Below are 20162 nucleotides of genomic sequence, written 5' to 3' on the forward strand. Positions count from 1 at the left end.
CTGTGTGTGTGTCTGTGTGTGTCTGTGTGTGTGTCTGTGTGTGTGTGTCTGTGTGTGATATCCTCACTTCTCGTAGAGCTTTTCAAATTCCTCTCCCCACGTGTCGTTCAGCCCCGGGCATTCGTGGGGACACATCAGGGACCAGTCCTGCACACAACAACAACAAACAAACACGTCAACAAACAACAACAACAAACACATCAACAAACACAACAACAAACACATCAACAAACACATCAACAAACACATCAACAAACAACAACAACACAACAACAAACACAACAACAAACACAACAACAAACACATCAACAAACACATCAACAAACACATCAACAAACACAACAACAAACACATCAACAAACACAACAACAAACACAACAAACAACACAACAACAAACACATCAACAAACACGTCAACAAACAACACATCAACAAACACAACAACAAACACAACAACAAACACATCAACAAACACAACAACAAACACATCAACAAACACATCAACAAACACAAAGGTGGAGGTGGTGATGGTGGAGCGAGTGGGGGTGTAGTGTGAGTAGGTGGTGGCGATGGTGGTGGTGGTAGTGGTGGTGGTAGTGGTGGTGGTAGTGGTGGTGGTAGTGGTGGTGGTAGTGGTGGTAGTGGTGGTGGTAGTGGTGGTGGTAGTGGTGGTGGTAGTGGTGGTGGTAGTGGTGGTGGTGGTAGTGGTGATGGTAGTGATGGTAGTGATGGAAGTGATGGTAGTGAAGGTAGTGATGGTGGTGGTGGTAGTGATGGTAGTGATGGTGGTGGTGGTAGTGATGGTAGTGATGGTAGTGATGGTGGTGGTGGTAGTGATGGTAGTGATGGTGGTGGTGGTAGTGATGGTAGTGATGGTAGTGATGGTGGTGGTGGTAGTGATGGTAGTGATGGTGGTGGTGGTAGTGATGGTAGTGATGGTGGTGGTGGTAGTGATGGTAGTGATGGTAGTGATGGTGGTGGTGGTAGTGATGGTAGTGATGGTGGTGGTGGTAGTGATGGTAGTGATGGTGGTGGTGGTAGTGATGGTAGTGATGGTAGTGATGGTGGTGGTGGTAGTGATGGTAGTGATGGTGGTGGTGGTGATGGTAGTGATGGTAGTGATGGTGGTGGTGGTAGTGATGGTAGTGATGGTGGTGGTGGTGATGGTAGTGATGGTGGTGGTGGTGGTAGTGATGGTAGTGATGGTGGTGGTGGTAGTGATGGTAGTGATGGTGGTAGTGATGGTAGTGATGGTGGTGGTGGTAGTGATGGTAGTGATGGTGGTGGTGGTAGTGATGGTAGTGATGGTAGTGATGGTGGTGGTGGTAGTGATGGTAGTGATGGTGGTGGTGGTAGTGATGGTAGTGATGGTAGTGATGGTGGTGGTGGTAGTGATGGTAGTGGTGGTAGTGATGGTAGTGATGGTGGTGGTGGTGGTAGTGAAGGTAGTGATGGTGGTGGTGGTAGTGATGGTAGTGATGGTAGTGATGGTGGTGGTGGTAGTGATGGTAGTGATGGTGGTGATGGTAGTGATGGTGGTGGTGGTAGTGATGGTAGTGATGGTGGTGATGGTAGTGATGGTAGTGATGGTGGTGGTGGTAGTGATGGTAGTGATGGTAGTGATGGTGGTGGTGGTAGTGATGGTAGTGATGGTGGTGATGGTAGTGATGGTGGTGGTGGTAGTGATGGTAGTGATGGTGGTGATGGTAGTGATGGTAGTGATGGTGGTGGTGGTAGTGGTGGTAGTGATGGTGGTGGTGGTAGTGATGGTAGTGATGGTGGTGGTGGTAGTGGTGGTAGTGATGGTAGTGATGGTAGTGATGGTGGTGGTGGTAGTGATGGTAGTGATGGTAGTGAGTAGGTGATAGTGATGGTAGTGGTAGTGGTGGTTGTGGTGGTAGTTGTGGTGGTGGTGGTTGTGGTGGTGGACACCTGGTTGTTCTCCACCCTGGTCATGAACAGGTCGGGCACCCACAGCGCGTAGAAGAGGTCGCGTGCGCGCTGTTCCTCCTTGCCGGTGTTCTTCTTCAGGTCCAGGAAGTCAAACACGTCCATATGCCACGGCTCAAGGTAGATCGCAAACGCACCGGGGCGCTGGGGGGGGGGGCAGGGGGGGGGAGAGGGGGGGGAGAGGGGGGGAGAGGGGGGGGGAGAGGGGGGAGAGGGGGGGGGGAGAGGGGGGGGGGAGAAGGGGGGGGGGAGAGGGGGCGGGGGGCAAGGGGGGGAGAGGGGGGGGCAAGGGGGGGAGAGGGGGGGGCAAGGAGGGGATGAGGGGGGGAGAGGGGGGCGGAGGGGGGGGGAGAGGGGGGGGGAGAGGGGGGGGGGAGAGGAGGGGAGAGGGGGGGGGAGAGGAGGGGGAGAGGAGGGGAGAGGGGGGGGGAGAGGAGGGGAGAGGGGGGCGGAGGGGGGGGAGAAGGGGGGGGGAGAGGGGGCGGGGGCAAGGGGGGGAGAGGGGGGGCAAGGAGGGGATGAGGGGGGGAGAGGGGGGGGAGAAGGGGGGGAGAGGGGGGGGGAGAGAAGGGGGGGAGAGGGGGGGGAGAAGGGGGGGGAGAGGGGGGGGAGAAGGGGGGGGGAGAGGGGGGGGGAGGGGGGGGAGAGGGGGGGGGAGAGAGAGGGTAGAGAGGAAAGGAAGGAGAGGGGAGGGAGGAGAGGGGAGGGGGAAAGGGAGGGGGGGCGGGCGGGGGGGGAGAAGGGAGGAGAGGGGAGAGGGGAGGAGAGGGGAGGGGAGAGGGGGGGAGAGGGGGGGGAGAGGGGGGAAAGGGGGGAGAGGGGGGGGGGAGGCGAGGGGGGGGGGAGAGAGGGGGCGAGAGGGGGGGGGAGAGGGGGGGGAGAGGGGGCGAGAAGGGGGGCAAGGGGGGGAGAGGGGGGGGGAGGCGAGGGGGGGGGAGAGAGGGGGCAAGGGGGGGGGAGACGGGGGGGAGGGGGGGGGGAGACGGGGGGGAGAGGGGGGGGCGAGGGGGGGAGAGGGGGGGCAAGGGGGGGAGAGGGGGGGGGAGGCGAGGGGGGGGAGAGGGGGGGGCAAGGGGGGGGCAAGGGGGGGGGGCGAGGGGGGGGGACGAGGGGGGGGGCGAGGGGGGGGACGAGGGGGGGGACGAGGGGGGGGGACGAGGGGGGGGGACGAGGGGGGGGGGCAAGGGGGGGGAGAGGGGGGGCGAGGGGGGGGCAAGGGGGGGGCGAGGGGGGGGGGAGGGGGGGGCAACGGGGGGGCGAGGGGGGACGAGGGGGGGGGCAAGGGGGGGGAGAGGGGGGTGAGAGGGGGGGGGAGAGGGGGGGGGGTGAAACACGAGGGTTTTTGTAGCTCGTTCAATCCCCATCGTGTGTCAACGTCTTTCTCAGCCCCCCCCCCTCACCCCCCCACCCCCTCAAGCCCCTCCCCCTCATCCCCCACCCCCCCCAAGCCCCTCCCCCTCACCCCCCCCAGCCCCCACCTTGTTGCCGCCCTGGTCCACGTATCGTGCCGTGTTGTTGTAGACGCGCAGCATGGGCAGCAGCCCGTTAGAGTTGCCGTTCGTCTGTAGGGGGGGGGGGGTGAGGGGTGGGGAGGGGGGTGGGGGGGTGAGAGGGGTGGGGAGGGGGGGTGAGGGGTGGGGGGGTGAGGGGTGAGGGGGGAGGGGGGTGAGGGGTGGGGGGGGTGAGGGGGGGTGGGGGGTGAGAGGGGTGGGGAGGGGGGGTGAGGGGTGGGGGGGTGAGGGGGGGTGGGGGGGGTGGGGGGTGGGGGCGGTGGGTGGGAGGGAGGGGTGGGGGGGGTGAGGAGGGGGAAAGGTTGAGCAGGGGGGGTGAGTGAGTGGGTGAGTGAGTGGGTGAGTGTGTGAGTGAGTGGGTAAGTGCGTGAGTGAGTGAGTGGGTGGGTGAGTGAGTGTGTGAGTGAGTGGGTGGGTGAGTGTGTGAGTGGGTGAGTGTGTGGGTGGGTGAGTGAGTGGGTGGGTGGGTGGCTGAGTGGGTGAGTGTGTGAGTGTGTGAGTGAGTGTGTGAGTGAGTGAGTGGGTGAGTGGGTGGGTGAGTGTGTGAGTGAGTGGGTGAGTGTGTGAGTGGGTGAGTGTGTGGGTGGGTGAGTGAGTGGGTGGGTGGGTGGCTGAGTGGGTGAGTGTGTGAGTGAGTGTGTGAGTGTGTGAGTGAGTGTGTGAGTGAGTGGGTGTGTGGGCGAGTGTGTGAGTGAGGGTGAATCAGTGTGAGTGAGAGTGGGTGAGTGAGTCAGTGGGTGAGTGAGTCAGTGGGTGAGTGAGCGAGTGGGTGAGTGAGTGAATGAGAGTGGGTGAGTGTGAATCAGCGTGAGTGGGTGGGCGAGTGAGTGAGCGAGTGTGAGCGAGTTTGAATCAGTGTGAGTGAGAGTGAGTGGGTAAGTGAGTGAGTGGGTGAGTGAATGGGTGAGTGGGTGGGTGAGTGGGTGGGTGAGTGGGTGAGTGTGTGGGTGAGTGAGTGTGTGGATGAATGAGTGGGTGAGTGAGTTTGAATCAGTGGGAGAGTGGGTGAGTGAGTGAGTGAGTGACACGGGCTAGAGAAGAGATGGAGTGATGTGGTACAGGAGGACCTGGAGCTGAGTGAGTGGGTGAGTGAGTGAGTGGGTGGGTGAGTGAGTGAGTGAGTGGGTGAGTGGGTGGGTGAGTGGGTGAGTGAGTGAGTGGGTGGGTGAGTGGGTGGGTGAGTGGGTGGGTGAGTGGGTGAGTGTGTGGGTGAGTGGGTGAGTGAGTGAGTGAGTGGGTGAGTGAGTGAGTGGCACTGGCTAGAGAAGAGATGGAGTGATGTGGTACAGGAGGACGTGGAGCTGAGTGGACTTGACAATGACTGGTACCAGCGGTGTCAAGATCGGCCTCTGTGGAGGAGGCGGCTCGTGAAGGACGCTACTACTGGGGCAGTGCCAGGCTAGGTGCACCTTGAGGCTACTGGGGCAGTGCCAGGCTAGGTGCACCTTGAGGCTACTGGGGCAGTGCCAGGCTAGGTGCACCTTGAGGCTACTGGGGCAGCTGGAGGCAGTCGCCCTCCAGCAACAACGGAGGGCGGAGGAGCGACGCTCACAACAACGAGCGGAGCGCCGGGCAGATAAAGCGCAGCGAATTGGCACAGTAGGGGTTACAGCTGCACCTAGCCTGGCACAGCAGTCAACCCATGGCACCTGCAGGGTCTGTCCCGTGACCTCCTCCTCATGCACCTAGCCTGGCACAGCAGTCAACCCATGGCACCTGCTGGGTCTGTCCCGTGACCTCCTCATGCACCTAGCCTGGCACAGCAGTCAACCCATGGCACCTGCTGGGTCTGTCCCGTGACCTCCTCCTGCACCTAGCCTGGCACAGCAGTCAACCCATGGCACCTGCAGGGTCTGTCCCGTGACCTCCTCCTGCACCTAGCCTGGCACAGCAGTCAACCCATGGCACCTGCTGGGTCTGTCCCGTGACCTCCTCCTGCACCTAGCCTGGCACAGCAGTCAACCCATGGCACCTGCAGGGTCTGTCCCGTGACCTCCTCATGCACCTAGCCTGGCACAGCAGTCAACCCATGGCACCTGCTGGGTCTGTCCCGTGACCTCCTCCTGCACCTAGCCTGGCACCGTGGTGACGTCACCGTTACTTAGTGTGCAGCTGTTGGCATTGGTACCTGTGCGTGTATCAGTGCGAGGAGTGGTGTCACAGCCGTTAGCGCGCTGCGCTACGAACCCGGCCCTGGGCCTCCCCTAGGTAGACTCAGCCTCAAACGAGTAGCTGGCGTAGTAGCGGTGGTGTAGTAGTGAACATCGCTAGCACTGGGGGAGAGACAAAGGCGGCCGGGCGTGGTGGTGCTGGCCACCCACCCCCTCTGTGTGTGTAGCCACAGTGCCGGTAGCCTTCATAGGTAGCCCTGCTGCTACTCGCTAACAGCACTTGCCCCTATAGCCTGTGAGAGGCTACACGGGGGACCTTTGTCTCTTGGTGATGATGGTGAAGATGATGATGGTGGTGATGGTGATGATGATGGTGGTGATGATGGTGATGATCATGGTGGTGGTGATGGTGATGATGGTGGTGATGATGATGATGGTGGTGATGATGATGATCATGGTGGTGATGGTGATGATGATGGTGATGATGATGGTGGTGATGATGGTGATGATGGTGGTGATGATGATGATGATGGTGGTGATGATGATGATCATGGTGGTGATGGTGATGATGATGGTGATAGTGGTGGTGCTGGTGGTGATGGTGATGATGGTGGTGATGGTGATGATGGTGATGATGGTGGTGATGGTGATGATGGTGGTGATGATGATGATGGTGGTGATGATGATAGTGGTGGTGATGGTAGACACCCATCCCCTCTGTGTGTGTAGCCACAGTGCCGGTAGCCTTCATAGGTGCTCGCTAACAGCACTCACTCACGCACCCGCAAACACAACCACACACACAGACACACACACAGGGATACACACAAAGACACACACAGAGACTCACTCACATAGACACACACACATAGACACACACACAGATACAAACACACAGACACACACACAGATACATACATACACACAGACACACACACACACACAGAGACTAACTCACACACAGAGACACACACACATAGATAGACACACACACATAGACACACACACACACGGATACACACACACAGATACATTCATACACACAGATAAATACATACACACAGATACACACACACACACAGATACACACACACAGAGACTAACTCACACACAGACACACACACACACAGAGACACACACACATAGATAGACACACACACACGGATACACACACACAGATACATTCATACACACAGATAAATACATACACACAGATACACACACACACACAGATACACACGGATACACACAGACATAGGCACACACACATAGACACACACACAGATACATACACACAGATACACACACACAGACACACACACGGATACACAGACACACAGCGACAGACACACAGGGAAGCACCCACACACAGAGACTCACACAGAGACACACAGAGACATACACACACATAGATAGACACACACACAGCTGCACAAACACAGATACCCACACACACACACAGATACTCACCCACAGACACACACATACACACACAGACACATACACACACATACACACACATACACACACAGACACACACATACACACACATACACACACAGACACACACACCCACAACAATAACAATAGCACCACCCACCCACGATGTTTCAATCGGACATCACAAACGCAGGCAGCCGTGCCGAGGGAGCGAGCGAGAGAGGGGTGTGTGTATCTGTGTGTGTGTATCTGTGTGTGTGTGTGTATCTGTGTGTGTGTATCTGTGTGTGTGTATCTGTGTGTGTGTATCTGTGTGTGTGTATATCTGTGTGTGTGTGTGTATCTGTGTGTGTGTGTATCTGTATCATTAAGGACCTTCATGATGGTGAGCGGGCCCGGGTAAAACTACGTGGCCGGGAGTCGGAGCCTTTCCCTGTACACCTTGGGGTGCGACAGGGATGTCCTCTGGCTCCCACATTATTTAACATCTATTTCGACTGCGTAGTTCGTGAAGCCTTCAATAGCTGTGCCGGGGGAATTACCATTTGGTACAGATATAATGGGAGGCTGATCGACGCCCGGGTGCGATCAAGGGATGGCTCCCTATTGGTCAACCACGTTATGTATGCCGATGATTTGGTAATAGCTGCTCATTCAGAAGAGGAGTTGGAGACGCTGCTGCTGAGACTGGAGCGTGCCACTAAGAGGTGGGGCCTTACCATCAGCCCCACCAAAACTAAGCACCTGCCTGGGTATTTTGTACCATCTGGCACTCCACCCCCACAACTCCCAATCGGTGATGGGCCAGTTGTGGAGAGAGTGGAGAGTTTCCCATACCTGGGCAGTGTGCTTATGACCGGCTCCAGTTTATCAGCAGAGGTCTCACTCCGAATCAGTCGAGCGGCAATATCTTTTCATCGGTTGCGTAACGCTGTGTGGAAGCTACCTGGTCTGTCGCTCCGCACGAAGCTTCAGGTCTTCTCGGCCACGGTCATTCCCTCCCTTCTCTACGCTTGCGAAACGTGGACCCCCCTAGTGGAGCATCTTCGCCGGTTGGAAACATTTAGGCTGGCCTGCCTACGATCCATCCTGGGTTTAACCAGGCTGGATTGTGTGAGGAGCTCACAAGTCCTTGAAAGATCTGGGCAAAGTCCTATCAGTGAGCTCCTCCGGCAGGCAAGGCTGCGTTGGCTGGGTCATGTAGCCCGCATGCCCAGCCACCGCATGCCTAAACAGCTTTTGTTCGGCCGGATCGAGGGGGCTAAACGGGCGCGGCACGGGCTAGAGAAGAGATGGAGTGATGTGGTACAGGAGGACGTGGAGCTGAGTGGACTTGCCGATGACTGGTACCAGCGGTGTCAAGATCGGCCTCAGTGGAGGAGGCTCGTGAAGGACGCTACTGGGCAGTTGGAGGCAGTCGCCCTCCAACAACAACGGAGGGCGGAGGAGCGACGCTCACAACAACGAGCGGAGCGCTGGGTGGCTAAAGCACAGCAAGTTGGCACAGTAGGGGGCACAGGTGGTGCATCAGCCACTCGTCTCGGTCATCTCGGTCAGTCGACCCGTGGCACCTGGGTCTGCCCCGTGACCTCCTGCCAGCGGGCGTTCGACACTTCACGTGGCCTCAGGGTGCACATGGCCTGGCACAAGCGTCGTGGTGACGTCACCGCCACTTAGTGGCGAATGGCGGTTGTTGTGTATCTGTGTGTGTGTGTATCTGTGTGTGTGTATCTGTGTGTGTGTGTGTATCTGTGTGTGTGTATCTGTGTGTGTGTATATCTGTGTGTGTGTATCTGTGTGTGTGTATCTGTGTGTGTGTATCTGTGTGTGTGTATCTGTGTGTGTGCATCTGTGTGTGTGTATCTGTGTGTGTGTGTATCTGTGTGTGTGTGTATCTGTGTGTGTGTATCAATCTGTGTATATCTGTGTGTGTGTATCTGTGTGTGTGTATCTGTGTGTGTGTATCTGTGTGTGTATATCTGTGTGTGTATATCTGTGTGTGTGCATCTGTGTGTGTGTATCTGTGTGTGTGTGTATCTGTGTGTGTGTGTATCTGTGTGTGTGTATCAATCTGTGTGTGCGTATCTGTGTGTGTATCCACACACACACACAACCACACAAACACACACGACTCCCAACACACACACACACAAACACACGACTCCCAACACACACACACGACCACACACACACACACACACACGCTGACACACACACGCTGACACACACACACACACACACTGACACACACACAGACACACAGTGACACGCACACAAAGACGACACGCACGCGCTATCAGACCCCCCACAGGGGCCTTTTGAGAGAATTCACACTGCCACAATGATAACACTGAGACGCTGAGATTAGCGCACCACACACATATACACACACACACATATACACACACACACAGACACACACACACACCCACCCACCCACTCACCCACCCACCCACCCACCCACCCACTCACCCACTCACCCACCCACTCACCCACTCACCCACCCACCCACTCACTCACCCACCCACCCACCCACTCACTCACTCACTCACCCATCCACTCACCCACTCACCCACCCACTCACTCACTCACTCACCCACCCACTCACCCACTCACTCACCCATCCACTCACTCACTCACCCACCCACTCATCCACTCACCCACCCACTCACTCACTCACCCACTCACTCACCCACCCACTCACTCACTCACCCAACCACACACTCACTCACTCACTCACCCACCCACACACTCACTCACTCACCCACCCACACACTCACTCACCCACCCACACACTCACTCACTCACTCACCCACCCACACACTCACTCACCCACCCACACACTCACTCACCCACCCACACACTCACTCACCCACCCACACACTCACTCACCCACCCACACACTCACTCACCCACCCACACACTCACTCACTCACCCACCCACCCACCCACCCACTCACTCACTCACCCACCCACGCACTCACCCACCCACTCACCCACTTACCCACCCACTCACTCACCCACTCACCCACTCACTCACCCACTCACTCACCCACTCACCCACCCACCCACTCACCCACCCACCCACTCACCCACCCACCCACTCACTCACTCACCCACCCACTCACCCCACCACCCACTCACTCACCCACTCACCCACCCACTCACCCACTCACCCACCCACTCACCCACTCACCCACCCACCCACCCACCCACCCACTCACCCACCCACCCACCCACCCACCCACCCACTCACCCACCCACTCACCCACTCACTCACCCACCCACTCACCCACTCACCCACCCACCCACTCACCCACCCACTCACTCACCCCACCACCCACTCACTCACCCACCCACCCACTCACCCACCCACCCACTCACCCACCCACCCACTCACCCACCCACCCACTCACCCACCCACCCACCCACCCACCCTCCCACCCACCCACTCACTCACTCGCCCCACCACCCACTCACTCACTCGCCCACCCACCCACTCACTCACTCGCCCACCCACCCACTCACTCACCCCACCACCCACCCACCCACCCACTCACTCACCCACCCACCCACCTACTTACCCACCCACTCACCCACCCACCACCCTCACTCACCCACTCACCCACCCACTCACCCCACCACCCACCCACTCACCCCACCACCCATCCACTCACCCATCCACCCACTCACCCATCCACCCACTCACCCACCACCCTCACCCCCCGCTCACCCACTCACCCCACCACCCACCCACTCACCCATCCACCCATCCACTCACCCATCCACCCACTCACCCACCCACCCACTCACCCACCCACTCACTCACCTCACCCTCACCCCACTCACCCACCACCCTCACCCCCGCTCACCCCTGCGATGTAGCTGCCAGTGGCACGGATGCAGCTGACGGCCAGACCAATACCCCCAGCGGACTTTGAGATGAGCGCGCACTGCTTGAGGGTGTCGTAGATGCCCTCAATACTGTCATCCTTCATCGTCAACAGGAAGCAACTACGCTCATAGACACACACACACACACAGTCACACACACACACAGAGTCACACAGAGACACACAGAGACACACAGAGACACACAGAGACACACACACACACACAGAGTCACACACACACAGTCACACAGAGAGACACACACACACAGAGACACACAGACTGATTCAGCGTGTCGTAGATGCCCTCAATACTGTCATCCTTCATCGCCAGCAGGAAGCAGCTACGCTCACACAGAGACACACACAGAGTCACACACACACAGAGAGACACACAGAGTCACACACACACACAGAGACATACAGAGTCACACATAGACACACACAGAGACAGACACACACACAGAGACACACACAGACACACACACACAGAGACACACAGACTGCTTCAGCGTGTCGTAGATGCCCTCAATACTGTCATCCTTCATCGCCAGCAGGAAGCAACTGTGCTCATAGACACACACACACACACAGAGACACACACACAGACACACAGAAAGACACACACAGAGAGTCACACACACACAGAGAGACACACAGACACACAGAGAGACACACAGACACATACAGAGAGACACAGAGTCACACATACATAGACACACACACAGACCTTGAAGAGGGTGAGTGACGCGTGTGTGAGTGAGTGAGTGAGTGGGTGTGTGAGTGACTGAGTGAGCGAGTGTGTGAGTGAGCGAGCGTGTGAGTGGGTGAGCGAGTGGGTGTGTGAGTGAGTGAGTGAGCGAGCGTGAGTGAACCAGCGAGCGAGTGAGCGAGTGAGTGGTGAGTGGGTGAGCGAGTGTGTGTGTGAGTGAGTGAGTGAGCGAGCGTGAGTGAACCAGCGAGCGAGCGAGTGAGCGAGTGAGTGAGTGTGTGAGTGGGTGAGCGAGCGAGTGGGTGAGTGGGTGAGCGTGTGGGTGAGCGTGTGGGTGAGAATGTGGGTGAGCGTGTGGGTGAGCCGCCTCACCTAGAGAGCTGGGGGCGGTTAGTGCCGGCGTTGAAGAGGGTGGGTGACGCGTGAGTGAACCAGCGAGTGAGCGAGTGAGTGGGTGAGTGGGTGAGCGAGCGAGCGAGCGAGTGGGTGAGTGGGTTAGTGAGTGAGCGAGTGAGTGAGTGGGTGAGTGAGTGGGTGAGTGAGCGAGTGAGCGAGTGAGTGAGTGGGTGAGTGAGTGGGTGAGTGAGCGAGTGAGTGAGTGAGTGAGTGAGTGAGTGGGTGAGTGGGTGAGTGAGCGAGTGGCTCACCTAGAGAGCTGGGGGCGGTTAGTGCCGGCGTTGAAGAGGGTGGGTGACGCGTGAGTGAACCAGCGAGTGAGTGAGTGAGTGGGTGAGCGAGCGAGCGAGTGAGCGAGTGAGCGAGTGAGCGAGGTGAGCGAGTGAGTGGGTGAGTGGGTGAGTGGGTGAGTGGGTGAGTGAGCGAGTGGCTCACCTAGAGAGCTGGGGGCGGTTAGTGCCGGCGTTGAAGAGGGTGGGTGACGCGTGAGTGAACCAGCGAGTGAGTGAGTGGGTGAGCGAGCGAGCGAGTGAGTGAGTGAGTGAGTGGGTGAGCGAGCGAGCGAGTGAGTGAGCGAGTGAGTGGGTGAGTGGGTGAGTGAGTGAGCGAGTGAGTGAGTGAGTGAGTGGGTGAGCGAGCGAGCGAGTGAGTGAGCGAGCGAGTGGGTGAGTGGGTGAGTGGGTGAGTGGGTGAGTGGGTGAGTGAGTGAACCAGCGAGTGAGTGAGTGAGTGGGTGAGCGAGCGAGCGAGTGAGTGAGCGAGCGAGTGGGTGAGTGGGTGAGTGAGTGAGCGAGTGAGTGGGTGAGTGGGTGAGTGAGCGAGTGGCTCACCTAGAGAGCTGGGGGCGGTTAGTGCCGGCGTTGAAGAGGGTGGGTGACGCGTGAGTGAACCAGCGAGTGGGTGAGTGGGGTGAGCGAGCGAGCGAGTGAGTGAGCGAGTGAGTGGGTGAGTGGGTGAGTGAGCGAGTGGCTCACCTAGAGAGCTGGGGGGCGGTTAGTGCCGGCGTTGAAGAGGGTGGGTGACGCGTGAGTGAACCAGCGAGTGGGTGAGTGGGTGAGTGAGTGAGTGAGCGAGTGAGTGAGTGAGTGGGTGAGCGAGCGAGCGAGTGAGTGAGTGGGTGAGTGAGTGAGTGAGTGGGTGAGCGAGCGAGCGAGTGAGTGAGTGAGCGAGTGAGTGGGTGAGTGGGTGAGTGAGCGAGTGGCTCACCTAGAGAGCTGGGGGCGGTTAGTGCCGGCGTTGAAGAGGGTGGGTGACGCGTGAGTGAACCAGCGAGTGGGTGAGTGAGTGGGTGAGTGAGCGAGTGAGTGAGTGAGTGGGTGAGTGAGCGAGTGGCTCACCTAGAGAGCTGGGGGCGGTTAGTGCCGGCGTTGAAGAGGGTGGGTGACGCGTGAGTGAACCAGCGAGTGAGTGAGTGGGTGAGTGAGTGAGTGAGTGGGTGAGCGAGCGAGCGAGTGAGTGAGCGAGCGAGTGGGTGAGTGGGTGAGCGAGCGAGCGAGTGAGTGAGCGAGCGAGTGGGTGAGCGAGCGAGTGAGTGAGCGAGTGAGTGAGTGAGTGGGTGAGTGAGCGAGTGGCTCACCTAGAGAGCTGGGGGCGGTTAGTGCCGGCGTTGAAGAGGGTGGGTGACGCGTGAGTGAACCAGCGAGTGAGTGAGTGAGCGAGTGAGTGAGTGAGTGTGTGAGTGAGTGAGTGGGTGAGTGGGTGAGTGAGCGAGTGAGTGGGTGAGTGTGTGAGTGAGTGAGTGGGTGAGTGGGTGAGTGAACCAGCGAGTGAGTGAGTGAGTGAGTGGGTGAGTGAGTGAGTGAGCGAGTGGCTCACCTAGAGAGCTGGGGGCGGTTAGTGCCGGCGTTGAAGAGGGTGGGTGACGCGTGAGTGAACCAGCGAGTGAGTGAGTGGGTGAGTGAGCGAGTGAGTGAGTGAGCGAGTGGGTGAGTGGGTGAGTGAGCGAGTGAGTGAGCGAGTGAGTGAGCGAGTGAGTGGGTGAGCGGGTGAGTGAGTGAGTGGGTGAGTGAGCGAGTGGCTCACCTAGAGAGCTGGGGGCGGTTAGTGCCGGCGTTGAAGAGGGTGGGTGACGCGTGAGTGAACCAGCGAGTGAGTGAGTGGGTGAGTGAGCGAGTGAGTGAGTGAGCGAGTGGGTGAGTGGGTGAGTGAGCGAGTGAGTGAGCGAGTGAGTGAGCGAGTGAGTGGGTGAGCGGGTGAGTGAGTGAGTGGGTGAGTGAGCGAGTGGCTCACCTAGAGAGCTGGGGGCGGTTAGTGCCGGCGTTGAAGAGGGTGGGTGACGCGTGAGTGAACCAGCGAGTGAGTGAGTGGGTGAGTGAGCGAGTGAGTGAGTGAGCGAGTGGGTGAGTGGGTGAGTGAGCGAGTGAGTGAGCGAGTGAGTGAGCGAGTGAGTGGGTGAGCGGGTGAGTGAGTGAGTGGGTGAGTGAGCGAGTGGCTCACCTAGAGAGCTGGGGGCGGTTAGTGCCGGCGTTGAAGAGGGTGGGTGACGCGTGAGTGAACCAGCGAGTGAGTGAGTGGGTGAGTGAGCGAGTGAGTGAGTGAGCGAGTGGGTGAGTGGGTGAGTGAGCGAGTGAGTGAGCGAGTGAGTGAGCGAGTGAGTGGGTGAGCGGGTGAGTGAGTGAGTGGGTGAGTGAGCGAGTGGCTCACCTAGAGAGCTGGGGGCGGTTAGTGCCGGCGTTGAAGAGGGTGGGGTGACGCGTGAGTGAACCAGCGAGTGAGTGAGTGGGTGAGTGAGCGAGTGAGTGAGTGAGCGAGTGGGTGAGTGGGTGAGTGAGCGAGTGAGTGAGCGAGTGAGTGAGCGAGTGAGTGGGTGAGCGGGTGAGTGAGTGAGTGGGTGAGTGAGCGAGTGGCTCACCTAGAGAGCTGGGGGCGGTTAGTGCCGGCGTTGAAGAGGGTGGGTGACGCGTGAGTGAACCAGCGAGTGAGTGAGTGGGTGAGCGAGCGAGCGAGTGAGTGAGCGAGTGAGTGAGTGAGCGAGTGAGTGAGCGAGTGGGTGAGTGGGTGAGTGAGCGAGTGGCTCACCTAGAGAGCTGGGGGCGGTTAGTGCCGGCGTTGAAGAGGGTGGGTGACGCGTGAGTGAACCAGCGCTCCGACATGAGGTTGTAGGTCTCAATGGCCGCCTCCACGTCGTCGCCGTGAAGACCCACGGAGACTCGCATCAGCAGGTGCTGGGGCCTCTCCGCCACTGCACAACAACAACAACGTCAACAACAACGATGACGACGTCAACAACATTAACAACGTCAACCACAACAACAACAACATTAACTACAACGTCAACGATGACGACGTCAACAACAACATTAACAACAACGTCAACAACGACGACGTCAACAACAACAACGATGACGTCAACAACAACGTTAACGACGACGTCAACAACAACGTCAACAACAACGTCAACAACAACATTAACAACGTCAACAACAACGTTAACAACGACGTCAACAACAACGACGACAACAACGATGACGTCAACAACAACATCGTCAAAAACAACAACGTCAACAACAACATTAACAACGTCAACAACAACGTTGCTGCTGCTGATAATGCTGATGATGATGATAATGCTGATGATGATGATAATGCTGATGATGATGATGATGCTGCTAATGATGATGATAATGCTGATGATGATAATGATGCTGATGATGATAATAATGCTGATGATGATAATAATGCTGATGATAATGTTGATGATGATGATAATGCTGATGATGCTGCTGATGATGATGATGATCCACAGCCCTGACCTTTGCCGTTAATCTTCAGCAGGTACGAGCGCTCCAGCGTCTGGAAGCACAAAGGCACCGGGCGTCACTCACACACACACAGACACACGCACACAGACACTCACACACACACAGACACACATACACAGACACTCACACACACACAGACACACACAGACACACACAGACACACACACACACAGACACACACACAGACACACACACACAGACACACACACACAGACACTCACACACACACAGACACACACAGACACACACACAGACACACACACAGACACACACACACACAGACACACACACAGACACACACACAGACACACACACACAGACACACACTGTGTCTCTCTCTATCTCTCTCTCTGTCTCTCTCTGTCTCTCTCTCTATCTCTCTCTCTCTGTCTCTCTCTCTCTGTCTCTCTCTCTCTGTGTCTCTCTCTGTATGTCTCTCTCTGTGTCTCTCTGTGTCTCTCTCTCTATGTCTCTCTCTGTGTCTCTCTCTGTGTCTCTCTGTGTCTCTCTCTGTGTCTCTCTCTGTGTCTCTCTGTGTCTCTCTCTGTGTCTCTCTCTCTGTGTCTCTCTCTCTGTGTCTCTCTGTGTCTCTCTCTCTATGTCTCTCTCTGTGTCTCTCTCTGTGTCTCTCTCTGTCTCTCTCTGTGTCTCTATCTCTCTCTGTGTCTCTCTGTGTCTCTCTCTGTGTCTCTCTCTGTGTCTCTCTCTCTGTGTCTCTCTCTCTGTGTCTCTCTCTCTGTGTCTCTCTCTCTGTGTCTCTCTCTCTGTCTCTCTCTCGACGCAAGAGGGTGGGGGGCTTAGCCGTGCACATCTGCTGATGTGCACGCTCGCTCACCTCGCTCGCTCACTCACTCTCTCGCTCGCTCACTCGCTCGCTCACTCACTCTCTCGCTCCGCTCACTCGCTCGCTTCACTCACTCTCTCGCTCGCTCACCTCGCTCGCTCACCTTGAACCCAAAGTAGTTGTAGGAGAAGTCCCGGTCGTAGATGATGGCCGAGTTGAGACGCTGTTGTGTGCGGGGGGAGAGGGAGGCGAGGGAGGTGAGGGAGGGGAGGGAGAGAGGGAGGGAGGTGAGGGGGGGTGAGTGGGGTGAGTGAGGGAGGGAGGGGAGGGAGGTGAGGGGGGTGAGTGGGGCGAGGGAGGGAGGAGAGGGAGGAGAGGGAGGGAGGAGAGGGAGGTGAGGGGGGTGAGTGGGGTGAGGGAGGAGAGGGATGAGAGGGAGGAGAGGTGAGGAAGGGAGGAGAGGGAGGGAGGGAGGTGAGGGGGGTGAGTGGGGCGAGGGAGGGAGGAGAGGGGAGGGGAGGGAGGTGAGGGGGGTGAGTGGGCGAGGGAGGGAGGAGAGGGAGGGAGGAGGGAGGGAGGAGAGGGAGGTGAGGGGGGTGAGGGGGGTGAGGGAGGAGAGGATGAGAGGGAGGAGAGGTGAGGAAGGGAGGAGAGAGGGGAGGGAGGGAGGGAGGGGAGGAGAGGAGGGAGGAGATGAGAGGAGAGGGAGGAGAGGTGAGGAAGGGAGGTGAGGGAGGGAGGGAGGAGAGGAGAGGGAGGGAGAGGGGAGGGGAGAGGGAGGAGAGGGAGGTGAGGGAGGTGAGGGAGGTTGAGGAGGGAGGGAGGTGAGGGGGGTGAGGGAGGAGGGGAGAGGGGAGGAGGAGGTGAGGGAGGTGAGGGAGGGAGCGCGGGCTCCGTCTCTGCTTTCCTATTCTTCGTCTCTCGGTTGGAGGCAGACTCGGAGGGAGGGAGGCGATGTAAGAGTTGTGAATCCATCATCACTGTCCCAGGCTCGCACCTCGCGAACTCACCGAAACAACCCCACCACCACCAACACCACCACCCAACACCACCACCAACACCACCAACAACACCACCAACAACACCACCAACAACCCGCCCCCCCCCCCCCCCCCTTGACGGCCATACGTTCGTCACAGCGGCAATGTTGACGACGCTGACGACATCACACAGTGTTGATGGTGACGGTAGTGGTGGTGGTGGCGGTAGTGGTGGTGGTGGTAGTGGCAGTAGTGGTGGTGGCAGCGGTAGTGGTGGTAGTGGCAGTAGTGGTGGTGGTGGCGGTAGTGGCAGTAGTGGCGGTGGTGGTAGTGGCAGTAGTGGCGGTGGTGGTAGTGGCAGTAGTGGCGGTAGTGGCAGTAGTGGTGGTGGCAGCGGTAGTGGTGGTGGTAGTGGTGGCGGCGGTAGTGGCGGTGGTGTTGGACTCACATCCTTGTTGGCGAGGATGATGTCCAGCGTCCTGCGAGACACCATGGGGAGTGCTTGCCATTGCGCGGATTCACATAGTTGTACAGATCCTCTGTCACGTCTACACACACACACAGAGACACACACACAGAGACACACACACACACAGAGACACACACACACAGACACACCATGGGGGAGTGCTTGCCATTGCGCGGTTCACATAGTTGTACAGATCCTCCGTTACGTCTACACACAGACACACACACAGAGACACACACACACAGACACACACACAGACACAGACACAGAGACACCATGGGGGAGTGCTTGCCATTGCGCGGGTTCACATAGTTGTACAGATCCTCTGTCACGTCTACACACAGACACACACACAGAGACACACACACAGAGACACACACACAAGACACACACACACACACACACAGACACACACACACAGAGAGACAGGTCACGAGGTCGTACAGCGTCTCCCGTGACGCCTACACACACAGACACACACACACACAGACACAGAAACAGACACAGGTTACGGGGTCGTACAGCGTCTCCCGTGACGTCTACACACACAGACACACACACAGGTCACGTGGTTGTACAGCGTCTCCCGTGACGTCTACACACACAGCACACACACACAGACACACAACACAGAGACAGACACAAGTCACGTGGTTGTACAGCGTCTCCCCGTGACGTCTAACACACACAGAGAGAGACACACACACAGACACACAGACACAGACACACAGAGACAGGTCACGTGGTTGACAGCGTCTCCCCGTGACGTCTAAACACACACAGAGACACAGACACAGACACAGAGAAACACACACAGAGACACACACAGAAACAGACACAGACACACAGAGACGGAGGCAAGTCACGTGGTTGTACATGGGGGATCTTTGTCCATGTTTTTTGTGCCCCCCCCCCCCAAATGCATTAGCACTGGGGGAGAGACAAAGGCGGGCCGGGCGTGGTGGTGCTGGCCACCCACCCCCCCTCTGTGTGTGTAGCCACAGTGCCGGTAGCCTTCATAGGCAGCGCTGCTGCTCTGCTACTTACAGCACTTGCCCCTACAAGCCCTGTCTCTGTGTGTCTCTGTGTATGTGAGTCTCTGTGTGGTGTGTCTGTGTGTGTGTCTGTGTGTGTGTGTCTGTGTGTGTGTCTGTGTGTGTCTGTGTGTGTGGTCTGTGTGTGTGTGTGTGTGTGTCTGTGTGGTGTGTCTGTTTGTGTGTCTGTGTGTGTGTCTGTGTGTGTGTCTGTGTGTGGGTCTGTGTGTGTGTCTGTGTGTGTGTCTGTGTGTTTGCGTGTTAACATTTCAGGGCTGTTGCCGTGATAATCCGCCGACCCGCTAATCGGATCCCCCGCGTGTCGTACGGAGCGGCGCTATCGTCACAACCACCCCACCACCACCCACCACCATCACCACCACACCACCACCAAACACCACAACACCACAACCACCCCCACCACCACCACCACCACCACCACCACCACCCACCACCCCACCACCCCCCCCCACCCCCACCACCACCACCCCCACCACCACCACCCCCACCACCAACACCACCACCCCCACCCCCACCACCCCCATCATCACCACCCCCACCACCACCATCACCACCACCACCACCATCACACCACCACCACCACCCCCCCCCACCACCACCACCACCACCCCCACCATCACCCACCACCCCCCCACCATCACCACCCCTACCACCATCACCACCATCCCCACCACCACCCCCCCACCACCCCCACCACCCCCACCACCATCACCACCATCACCACCACCACCCCCACCACCACCCCCACCACCACCCCCTCACACACACTCACACACACAACACAACACAACATACTCACCACACACACACTCACACACTCACACTCACTCACACACTCACACTCACACACACTCACACAACACACTCGCACACACACACACACTCGCGCACCACACACACACTCACACACACCTCGCGCACACACACACACTCGCGCGCCACACACACAGGCACTGCTCTGCGTTCAGAGCGCGTAAATCTGTCCGAGGCTATCAGGAGCCATCTGAGCCGTGCATGTGAATGTGGGCGTCTTGAAAGGAAATAAAAAATTATTCCAGAAGAGTGAATCGGAATTATTACAGCTAGGGTGGGGGGGGGGTGGT

The 20162-nt window shown here is 58.0% G+C and overlaps 1 protein-coding gene across 1 annotated transcript; it reads right to left on the reverse strand.

Annotated features, from left to right (window-relative positions):
* Nucleotides 1-35: 35 nt before the first annotated feature.
* RRM1 (ribonucleotide reductase catalytic subunit M1) lies at nucleotides 36-18103 on the reverse strand. Its single transcript, XM_078622485.1, has 8 exons — nucleotides 17984-18103; nucleotides 16719-16778; nucleotides 15763-15802; nucleotides 15029-15191; nucleotides 10885-11026; nucleotides 3429-3512; nucleotides 1933-2094; nucleotides 36-147 (listed from the first exon to the last, which is right to left on the reverse strand). The coding sequence occupies exons 1-8, from the start codon at nucleotides 18026-18028 to the stop codon at nucleotides 64-66; spliced, it is 780 nt and encodes a 259-aa protein (XP_078478611.1). The 5' UTR covers nucleotides 18029-18103; the 3' UTR covers nucleotides 36-63.
* Between the last annotated feature and the right edge of the window lie 2059 nt (nucleotides 18104-20162).

This window comes from Lampetra planeri, unplaced genomic scaffold (assembly GCF_965212315.1).
Source record: "Lampetra planeri unplaced genomic scaffold, kcLamPlan1.2.h2 scaffold_1558, whole genome shotgun sequence".
Taxonomy (NCBI): Eukaryota; Metazoa; Chordata; class Hyperoartia; order Petromyzontiformes; family Petromyzontidae; genus Lampetra; species Lampetra planeri.